An 11,672-nucleotide genomic window follows, 5' to 3' on the forward strand; every position below is an offset into this window, starting at 1 on the left:
GAAATTCCAACTCCTTTTTCACAACAAGCTTTTTTATATTTGCATAGTATGTATATATTATTAATGTTGTAAATACACATCTTTATATATATTCCGAAGGGGTGGTCCTAAAGAGGTAGCCATTTTTTGGAGGTCTCAAGAAGGTAACAAATACAAGAATCATCTTTTTTTATTTTTATTTAATATTTTTAATACCTTTATTTATAATATTCAACATTTACATACAATCAAATAAATAGATGGATCACTTACCTCTGAACCCTCCGAGCCGTTGGGGGGCGGAGCACAGCCGTACACTCTGACGGCGCTGTCTGCTGGCGTGTGAAACATCACTTTTTGCTCAAACATCCATCACGGTGGCGTGGCAGCTCATCCAAACCTTACCTGTGTGTTGGCGGCGAGCCCTCCTCTTCACACGAGGCCCCACCCCTTGTCCCGGTTTCCAGCCCATCCTCGTCAGGAGCTCCACGCCCACCGAAGACCTGGCGCACAAGAACACCATCAATTCCACCGGATTCTTTCTCAGTCTGTCTGCGGCAGCTACCTGGCTGGGGCGATCAGCTCCTCCAGCAAAGTGTCCCCGGGGATGACCGCCGTCTGCGCGTTCACCGCCCTCGCCTTGTCGCCGGCGTTGTGGCTGGACGCAAACGGCTGTGTGGTGGTGATTTGGGCGGGAGCGATGCCGTGCTCGCCCATGTCCTGAGGGCAGCAACAACAACACGCCGGTCAGCAACGTCACAGTAAAAAGGCGGCGGGGATCGTACCTCCTCATCCATGAAGTCTTCTGGTGTGGCATGATGCTTGTCCCCCTTCTGTTGCCTTGACGACACAAAAGTCGACGGCGTCCACCCTGAAGTCAAAACGGCATGAGAAGCACACATGTGACTGTTGAACGTCACGCTCCATGACAATCGGCCTCATCAAGTCCTCAGAAGGTTTTTTCCGCAAGAAGTGAGCTGACCTTCTTTGGAGCCCACAGTGTTGTAATAACCAGCGGAGAAGCCTCCGGTGAAGGCGCCATGGAACCTCTGGTACCGCCCCTTTTCATCCTTGACCGTCTGCTCGTGGAGGGGGATTGGCTTCTTTGGGCCCTCGTCTGAAACACAAGCGCACATGTCAGTGTTAGTGATGCGCAGTTCGACACTGAAACATCGATACCACCGATACCAGATCTTGATGCTCTAATATCGATTCTCAAATCAAAATATTAATACTTTTGATTAGAGATGCCGATAAATGCTTTAAAGTATAATATCAAAAATTATCGGTATCGGTTTCCACCTCCCGATATTCCCGGGAGACTCACGAATTTCAGCGCCCCTCCCGAAAATCTCCCGGGACAACCATTCTCCCGAATTTCCACCCGGACAACATTATTGGGGGCGTGCCTTAAAGGCACTGCCTTTAGCGTCCTCTACAACCTGTCGTCACGTCCGCTTTTCCTTCCTACAAACAGCGTGCCGGACCAGTCACATAATATATGCGGCTTTTACACACACATAAGTGAATGCAACAGCCATACAGGTCACACTGAGGGTGGCCGCATAAACAACTTTAACACTGTTACAAATATGCGCCACACTGTGAACCCACACCAAACAAGAATGACAAACACATTTCGGGAGAACATCCTCACTGTAACACAACATAAACACAATAGAACAAATACCCAGAACCCCTTGCAGCACTAACTCTTCCGGGACGCTACAATATACACCCCCGCTACCACCAAACACCCCCCCCAATCTCCCGAATTCGGAGGTCTCAAGGTTGGCAAGCATGCCTTAGATTTCTCTGCATTTAGTACAAGTTTCAGCTGAGTCAACTGGGACTGAACAACATCAAAAGCAGATTGCAGGACTTCAAATGTTGGGGGGAACTGTGGGGGATGAACAATATATGACCGCATTATCTGCATAAAAAAACACAACAGAACAAATACCCAGAACCCCTTGCTGCACTAACTCTTTCGGGACGCTACAATATACACCCCCGCTACATCCAACCCCTATGGCAGTGCCATGTTGGCATTTTTTTCCGTAACTGGAGTTGAAGTTGTTCTCCTATTTTGGAAAACCTTGTTTTTGATTGATTGATTGAAACTTGTATTAGTAGATTGCACAGTACAGTACATATTCCGTACAATTGACCACTAAATGGTAACACCCGAATAAGTTTTTCAACTTGTTGAAGTCGGGGTCCACGTTAATCAATTCATGGTAAAGTTACATTGTTTAATGCATCCAGCGGGGCATCACAACAAAATTAGGCATAATAATGTGTTAATTCCACGACTGTATATATTGGTATCGGTTGATTTTGGAATCGGTAATTAAGAGTTGGACAATATCGGAAATCGGTAAAAAAAAAAAGCCATTATCGAGCATGTCTACTTTTGATACTTTAGTTCAAACATACGAGATGAGTTTACTAAGTATAAAAATAAGCTGCAATTTTTAATGAAAAAAAAACTGCTGTTCTAAATGTGTCCACTGGATGTTGCAATAGCAATTCTGTTAGGCTGCGTGACAGAGTGGATGAGCTTGGCACTCATCACTCGTCTCAACAGCTCTGATTCACGTCATTATGTTATTGGTTCGATAGCATTTCTAGGAGTGCTGGTTTCATTTTGTATCAGTTAAATGTAGAAATGTCCTATAATGGCTTTTTTGCCGATATCCGATATTCCGATATTGTCCAACTCTTAATTACCGATTCCGATATCAACCGATACCGATACATACAGTCGTGGAATTAACACATTATTATGCCTAATTTTGCTGTGATGTCCCGCTGGATGCATTAAACAATGTAACAAGGTTTTCCAAAATAAATCAACTCAAGTTATGGAAAAAAGTGCCAACATGGCACTGCCATATTTATTATTGAAGTCACAAAGTGCATTATTTTTTTTAACATGCCTCAAAACAACAGCTTGGAATTTGGGACATGCTCTCCCTGAGAGAGCATGAGGAGGTTGAGGTGGGCGGGGTTGGTGGTAGCGGGGCTGAAGTGGGGGAGGGGGGGTGTAGCGGGGGTGTATATTGTAGCGTCCCGGAAGAGTTAGTGCTGCAAGGGGTTCTGGGTATTTGTTCTGTTGTGTTTATGTTGTGTTACGGTGCGGATGTTCTCTCGAAATGTGTTTGTCATTCTTGTTTGGTGTGGCTTCACAGTGTGGCGCATATTTGTAACAGTGTTAAAGTTGTGTATACAGCCATCCTTAGTGTGACCTGTATGGCTGTTGACCAAGTATGCCTTGCCACCACTATACAACAATGACAAACACATTTTGGGAGAATATTTGCACCGCAACACAACATAAACACTACAGAACAAATTCCCAGAATTCCCTGCAGCACCAACTCTCCCGGGACGCTACAATATAAACAAACGCCATTGGTGGATCTACCTAACATCCACTGTAATGATACCAAGTACAGGAGCTTATCTAGTCGATACTACTATGAATACATCGATATTTTTTAGCATCACAAAATCTTATTTCGTTGGGGTTTTTTTAATATTATGTTTATAAACTCAGGAAATATGTCCCTGGACACATGAGGACTTTGAATATGACCAATGTATGATCCTGTAACTACTTGGTATCGGATCGATACCCAAATTTATGGTATCATCCAAAACTAATGTAAAGTAACAAAAAAACAGAAGAATAAGTGATTATTACATTTTAACAGAAGTGTAGATAGAACATGTTAACAAAGAAAATAACCAGATATTAACAGTTAATGAACAAGTGGATTAATAATTCATTTTCTACCACTTGTCCTTAATAATTTTGACAAAATAATAGAATGGAAAATGACACAATATGTTACTACATATGTCAGCAGACTAAATTAGGAGCCTTTGTTTGTTTACTTACTAATAAAAGACAAGTTGTCCAGTATGTTCACTATTTTATTTAAGGACAAACTTGCAACAAGAAACATATGTTTAATGTACCGTAAGATTTTTTTTTGTTAAAATAAAGCCAATAATGACATTTTCTGTGGTCCCCTTTATTTAGAAAAGTACCGACAAGTACCAAAATATATTTTGGTACCGGTACCAAAATATTGGTATCGGGACAACACTACTCAAAACAACAAAACAACTTCAGCATAACACAAACAATTTGGGATAACATAAACTCACATCAGTGTGACAAACACATAACATCCATCCATCCATTTTTTGCCGCTTGTCCCTACTTATCCATAAAACTACTGTGTACGTACACACACACACACACACACACACACACACACACACACACACACACACACACACATGTCAAACAACATGAATGCACGATCTGCCGCTCACACACTCCTAAATATATCTCCTTTATGTGTTATATATATTTATGAATAACGATAACGTCATCACATTAACATACACTTGGAGTGTGTGCCTCACGCTCAGCTAAGCTAACATGTCACAGCGCCACACGACAACGTTATTCTTACACTTGGCGTCATTCTAAATACTTCTTGTCACACAAATCACTGAGAAATGCAAAAAAACCTGCCGCAGACATCGTTTACCGTCTTCCAGAGGCTCCAGGGGAGTCCCATACACCACAAAATCCTTGGGGCAGCCACCGTCAGCCGCCATGTTGCTATCGCAAGTACGGCGGCCGCGGAAGGACAAAACACTTCTAGGAGCAAGTCTGAACCAAAGTGGCAGAGTGACATCTGGCGTTGAGTTGGTGGAACTACAAGTTTCAACCCATATACAGTACTTAGACTTAGACTTCCTTTTATTGTCATTCAAATTTGAACTTTACAGTACAGATAAGAACGAAATGTTGTTGCATTAGCTCATGGTAGTGCAGGATACAAGAGCAATAAGGTGCAGAATGCAGATATAAATAAATAGATTACTGTACAGATAAATATATTGCACTTTTGCATATGCATCCAGGTTTATGGATGTATGTTATATTGTCTTTATATTCCAGCGAGTTAATCCATTTTGGGGGGGGGGGGAATTGAGGGCATTATTATGATGTACTACTCAGTAGCCTAGTGGTTAGAGCAGTGGTTCTTAACCTGGGTTCGATCGAACCCTAGGGGTTCGGTGAGTCGGGCTCAGGGGTTCGGCGGAGGTCAAGACCCACCCGACTCATCGTGTAAATAAAAACTTCTTCCTATCGGCGTATTACGGATACGGCAACTGCAGAAGTCAGACTGATTTGCACACTGTGTTGGTTTTGTTCTTTGAACAAGGTGATGTTCATGCACGGTTCATTTTGTGCACCAGTAAAAAAACATGGTAACACTTTAGTATGGGGAACATATTCACCATTAATTGGTTGCTTATTTACATGCAAATTAGTAACACATTGGCTCTTAACTAGTCATTATTAAGTACTTATTAATGCCTTATTCGGCACGGCCTTATTATAACCCTAACCCTGGCCCTAACCCTCTAACCCTAACCCTAACCAAATAACTCTAAATTAAGTCTTTGTTACTTAGAATATGTTCCCCTAGTGTCCAAAAAACTCTAAATTAAGTCTTTGTTACTTAGAATATGTTCCCCTAGTGTCCAAAAAAACCTCTAAATTAAGTCTTTGTTACTTAGAATATGTTCCCCATACTAAAGTGTTACCAAAAACATATAACTCTGTCTTAATTTTGAAAAAAAAAATTTCACTAAGAAGGGTTCGGTGAATGCGCTTATGAAACTGGTGGGGTTCGGTACATCCAACAAGGTCAAGAACCACTGGGTTAGAGTGTCCGCCCTGAGATTGGTAGGTTGTGAGTTCAAACCCCGGCCGAGTCATACCAAAGATTATAAAAATGGGACCCATTACCTCCCTGCTTGGCACTCAGCATCACGGGTTGGAATTGTGGGTTGAATCACCAAAAATGATTCCCGGGCGTGGCCACCGCTGCTGCCCACTGCTCCCCTCACCTCCCATTGGGGGATCAGGGGTGATGAGTCGAATGTAGAGAATAATTTCACCACACCTAGTGTGTGTGTGACGATCATTGGTACTTTAACTTTAATGTGTTCAAGAGTCTTATGGCCTGGGGGAAGAAGCTGTTACAGAACCTGGAAGTTCTGCTACGGAGGCTGCGGAACCTCTTTCTAGCGTACAGCAGTGAAAACAGTCCTGGGTGGGGGTGGGAGGAGTCGCTACAGATTTACTGAGCCCTGGTCAGGCAGTGGCTTTTTGCGATTTCCTGGATAGGAGGAAGAGGAGTCCTGATGATCTTTTCCGCCGTCCTCAACACTCTCTGCAGAGACTTCCAGTCTGAGGCATTGCAGGCTCCAGTCCAGACAGAGATGCAGTTGGTCAGTAGGCTCTCTATAGTGCCTCTGTAGAATGTGCTGAGAGTGGGACGAGGGAGCTGTGTTCTTTTCATCCGATGCAAAAAGTAAATGCGCTGCTGAGCTCTTTTTACAAGAGTGTAGGGACCAGGTCATATTGTCAGTTATCTGCACCCCCAGGAACTTGGTGCTGCTTATGATCTCCACTGCTGTACCATTGATGAAGAGTGGAGTGTGGCTGGACTGGTGCCTCCTGAAGTTCACGATGAACTCCTTGGTCTTGTCGACTTTCAGGACCAGGTTGTTGGTTCTGCACCAGTCAACCAGATGTTTTACCTCCTCCCTGTAGTCCATGTCGTTGTTGTCACGGATGAGGCCCACTACTGTTGTGTCGTCCGCATGCTTCACAGTATGGTTAGTAGTGGACCTGGCGCAGCAGTCATGGGTCATCAACGTGAACAGCAGCGGACTCAGGACGCAGCCGGTACTGCTACCCGACTAGCAACTGGATGAGAATATGAGTTAAAGAGAATTTAGCAGCACTTTGATTAACTTTTTTAAATAAAAAAAACTAAGCATTTTAAAAAATGTAAAAAGTAGAATTATTTAATTGTATTTTTTTTTTTTAATATTAATTTATTTAATTTATTTGGATTCACTTTTTGGCTTAATTACTCTAAAGCTGTCAGGCTTGGTAAAAAGGATAGGACTCAGATGCAGAGTAGGGAACTTTGACAGGCTTTTATTTTGACAGCTTCCTTTCACATCCAAAGTCAAGGAATTAATATATCTATTTAACCAAAAAACTAATCGGCGAAAAAGGTTCAAAAAAATAGGAACAACCGAAAATCACTCCGAAAGGAGGAAAACACAAAAACAAAGACGAACTATAATTGGCGCCGTATATGCTATAAAATGTATTAACAAAAAAACGCTGCAACAGGAGGAAGAAACAACAGCTATGAAAAATTCTACACCATCTAATCTAATAAAGTATAACAAAAATTGTCACTCAAAAATTTGAGGAAAGAAATGAAAAATAACTGATAACTCACCACTTCGGCTGAATAAACTAAATAACAAAAAATCACTCTGCTGAGGAGGAATAAAGGAAAACTCAAAATAGCAAGAAGGGATTCAGGATCAAGGAACATAAGTAAAAGACGAGGCAAGGTAAGGCAAGGTAAGGCAAGGCATGGACATGGGCATGGATGCTAGAGAGCACGAATAAACGAGACAATCTGGCACAGAACAATGGGAGGAGTGGGCTTATAAGACACATGAGGGTAATAGGGAACAGGTGGAAACAATCAGGGAACAGGGATGACGTCAGACTGATGACACAAAAGGAAGGGCAAGTGACCTGAAACGAGAGGAGAGTTACTTTTCAAACTAAAACATGCAAATCACAAGACAGAAAAAACCAAGACAAGACATCCCTCACCGCGGTGTGACAAAAGCAGGGGTTGGCAACCCAAAATGTTGAAAGAGCCATATTGGACCAAAAAATAAAAAATAAAAATCTGTCTACAGCTGCAAAAAAAATAAAAGCCTTATATAAGTGTTTTAATTAATGTAATAATTACACATGATGTAAGTGACACAAATCTTCGTTGACAGAAATGTTTTTATTCTACACATTTTTGCAACGTTGCAAAGCCAGATGAAATGTTTCGGGCATCTGGTCAGCATGCCACCTGAACACCTCCCTAGGGAGGTGTTCAGGTGGATCCAGGACACGTTGGGAAGACTATGTCTCCCGGCTGGCCTGGGAACGCCTCGGGATCCCCCGGGAGGAGCTGGCTGGGGAGAGGGAAGTCTGGGCTTCCCTGTTTAGGCTGCTGCCCCTGCGACCTGACCTCGGATAAGCGGAAGAAGATGGATGGATGGATGGATGGAAATCATTAGTAGAATGGAGGCTTCTCACAGGATTATCTGTATGTAATATTGGCTGCATTTCTCATTGTTTGTGTGCCATGTTGTTCCAGACCACAGCGAACGTTACCCACCATGCAAAGATTGTAATAAATCCATTAGAAGAAGACGACAGCCTGCCGCTTCCTTAAACTTGGACACACACATCTATATACCTTTGGCCATTCTAAGACAGTCATTTCCAGGAGTTATCTCACCCTCTGCGAAGCCTCCATTTTACTAATGATTTCCAATGTTGCAAAAATGTGTAGAATAAAAATTAAAATACAACATTTCTGTCAACCAAGATTTGCATCAGCCTTTGATAGTAGGCTAATATAGCTAATATAGACACTTACATCTTGTGTTGCCTTCATTATAACACTTATGTAATATTTTTTTTTTGGTCCAATATGGCTCTTCCAACATTTTGGGTTGTTGACCCCTGAGTGGGACGGGGAAAAAAAGATGTCAGCTTCCAAATAGACCACCAGACGGCGCTGTCTGCACAGGGTTGACAGCATTTCTGCTTAAGAACAAACTTCTCTACTCAAGAAACAGAAAAAAACAATATTTGTCATAAATGTCGCATTTAGGCAATTGGATACTTAAATACACCTTTGTTTTTATTTGGCTTTGTGACGACGTCATCTCGATGAGGCGGATCACATCCTAAAATGACCTTTGACCTCCTCGTGTTGAGGCCGCCAAGAAGGAGTATGCACGGCTGAGGAACAGGACAGAGACGTTCATGGCGAGCAAAGTAGTTGAAAAGTCAGGACGTCTTTTCCTCTTCTTGGATGCTCCTGGTCCTCCTGGAGTGTGAGCTGAAGTTGGACCTTGGTCACGTGACCCGGGTCTGTTACTGGTCAAAGTCTTCCAGTGTTCCAGAGTAAACACTCAGCAGCAGAGAGGAGAAAAAGTGGGGGGGGGGGAGCAGAACATTCCCCGCAATGCTGAGAGCTGCCAGCTGATCACATCTGCGGGGGACGGGGGAGGTACTGCTGGCGGGGCGGCTTGGACGGAGGCCGAGCCCCAATATGGACCCTTGGGGTTGGGGTGGGCGGCTTGGGGGGGTCCATGATTGGGAAAGACTTGAACTTTTTCAACTTTAAATGTGTGTCAGTCACTTATGACCATGTGACGTATGTGCTCATGTACAGTTTTTCTCCTACATACAACCATTAAACGAAAAAATGTGCATGATACAGTATATTCACTTGGAAATTGTGCTAAATGTAGATTATCTGTACTTAATCATTCGCAAAATGAACTGAGACATTGAGACATGGGCTAAGACGCTTGAAATTTGATGACATGGACGAAAATCCTATTCTGTTTTGAACAGTTGCCAAGTGGTTTGGAGGTTTGTCCGTGTTATTTTGAGACAGAAACTCCTGTTTCAAGAAACGAGCCAAACCAAAGAAAGACAAACTGTAAGAACAGTTCTTCAAACATGTCCGATGTGCCCACCTTTCACTGTCCACTTGACCAGGAACACAAAAAGATAACATTGAACTTAGAGCTGTTTATTTTGGCCGTACGTCAACAGAACCTTGTAGAACAGTCCTCGCCAATTGACTGACTGATTACGTGACTAAGGGAATAATTAGATGACTAACTACCATACTTAATTAACAGGCATACCAACTAACGGACTGACTAATTAACCTCTTAAGGCCTGAGCTGTTTGTTTACATGCTTTTTTTATTTCTCTTTGCTATTTGGGCTTATTGGACCCTAATTAGAATAAAAACTAAAAATCATCTTTTAATATGGTGTACTTAGTCCATAAGTACACAAACGTGTACTTCATGTGTAGTGACATGCAAATTCTTATTTTGACACTTTTTTTCCCAAATTCCATTGTATGTTATGCTCTTCTGACACCACAAGATAGAAGTATAAGTGTCCATATGTCGGCATAAGACCCAATTCAGTAGTGTACACAATTTTGGAAATAAGAGCTAAAAGGTGCTGTCCACGCATGTGGCCACTAAGGTCTTTAGAGGTTAAGGGATTAAGTAAATGACTAACAGAGAACCGTGTATGTACCCAAATTACTAACTAACTACCAAAATAACTAACTAAATGATGGACTAACTAATTAACTAACTGAAAAAAAAACAATACAATGACTAACTTAATGATAAATGGGTTGTACTTGTATAGCGCTTTTCTACCTTCAAGGTACTCAAAGCGCTTTGACACTACTTCCACATTTACCCATTCACACACACATTCACACACTGATGGAGGGAGCTGCCATGCAAGGCGCTAACCAGCACCCATCAGGTGCTGGTTAGCTGGTTGACTAAATAACTACCTAAAGGACTAATTACTGTAAAGGATGGAATAACTAATCAACTAACTGAATTATTGACTAATGCAACAACTAACTTGTTGACTAAATAATTACCTAAAATACTAACTAAATGATGAACTAACTAATTGAATAACGAACTAACTTAATGACCAACTCAATGACTAAATAATTATCTAAAAGACTAACTACAAGACGGACTAACAAATTAACTAATTGAATACAAAACTAACTCAATGACTAACTGACTAAATAACTGACTAAAGGACTAACTACATTATTAATTAACTGACTGATAACCCAAAAAAATGATTAAGTAAATGCCTGCGTCACCATCTATTTTACTAACCAAAAGACTAATTACCCAATGGAGTAACTAACTTAATGACTAACTCAATGACTAAATACTTATCTTAAAGACTAACTTAATAACAGAATAACACATTAACTAATTGAATAAAAACTAACTCAATGAATAACTGACTAACTAACTGACCAAAGGACTAACTAAATTAGTTTTTTCTGAGGTTGCACCTGGTAATAAAAAAGTTTGACAACCACTGGCCTAAAAGATTACCCGAATGACTATCTACCAAATAACTAACTTACTACTAACTAAATGATGGACTCGTTAATTAAATAACTAAATGACCAACTAACTCAACGATTAACTAACTACTTTACCAAAGGACTAACTAAATTATTAACTGACAGATTAGCAAACTAAAGGATTAGGTAAATAACTGCCTGACTATCTAAATAACTAACCAAAAGACTAACTATCTAAGGGACTAACTGACTGACTGACCAAAGAACTACCTAAATGATTGACAACTAACTAAATAAATGATTAAATGATTAATTCAATGACTGACTTCCTAAATAATCGATTAACCACCCAAACGACTAACTAAATGACTGACTACATGAATGATTAAGTGACTAACTTGCTAACTCGTTCTCAAACTGTGGTACGTGTACCACTAGTGGTACGCAGACTCCATCTAGTGGTACGCCAAAAAAACACTTAATTACAGTACAGTGTTTTATTTTCCTATATTGAAACAGTGGCCAAAAATATCAACTGTACTTGTTAAATAAAACCTCTGCCTTGTTTTTAGTGAATACTTAGGCCTACTACTTTACTGCA

The 11,672-nt window shown here is 41.2% G+C and overlaps 1 protein-coding gene across 4 annotated transcripts in view; it reads right to left on the bottom strand.

Annotated features, from left to right (window-relative positions):
* The window catches only part of gpatch1 (G patch domain containing 1), a 29,099-nt gene extending 24,415 nt beyond the window's left edge, over nucleotides 1-4,684 (bottom strand). For 2 of the 4 annotated variants that reach the window (XM_061963767.2, XM_061963765.2), the window contains exons 1-6: nucleotides 4,551-4,684; nucleotides 962-1,096; nucleotides 765-850; nucleotides 545-699; nucleotides 385-482; nucleotides 253-314 (exon numbers count right to left, since the gene is read on the bottom strand). In XM_061963767.2, coding sequence (XP_061819751.2) covers nucleotides 253-314; nucleotides 385-482; nucleotides 545-699; nucleotides 765-850; nucleotides 962-1,096; nucleotides 4,551-4,620 — 606 coding nt within the window. In that variant the 5' untranslated portion in view covers nucleotides 4,621-4,684. The remainder of the gene's footprint in view (nucleotides 1-252; nucleotides 315-384; nucleotides 483-544; nucleotides 700-764; nucleotides 851-961; nucleotides 1,097-4,550) is intronic. The other 2 variants (XM_061963768.2, XM_061963766.2) reach the window with 1 other exon arrangement.
* Nucleotides 4,685-11,672: the final 6,988 nt, after the last annotated feature.

Source organism: Nerophis lumbriciformis, linkage group LG06, assembly GCF_033978685.3.
Source record: "Nerophis lumbriciformis linkage group LG06, RoL_Nlum_v2.1, whole genome shotgun sequence".
In the NCBI taxonomy this organism is placed as follows: domain Eukaryota; kingdom Metazoa; phylum Chordata; class Actinopteri; order Syngnathiformes; family Syngnathidae; genus Nerophis; species Nerophis lumbriciformis.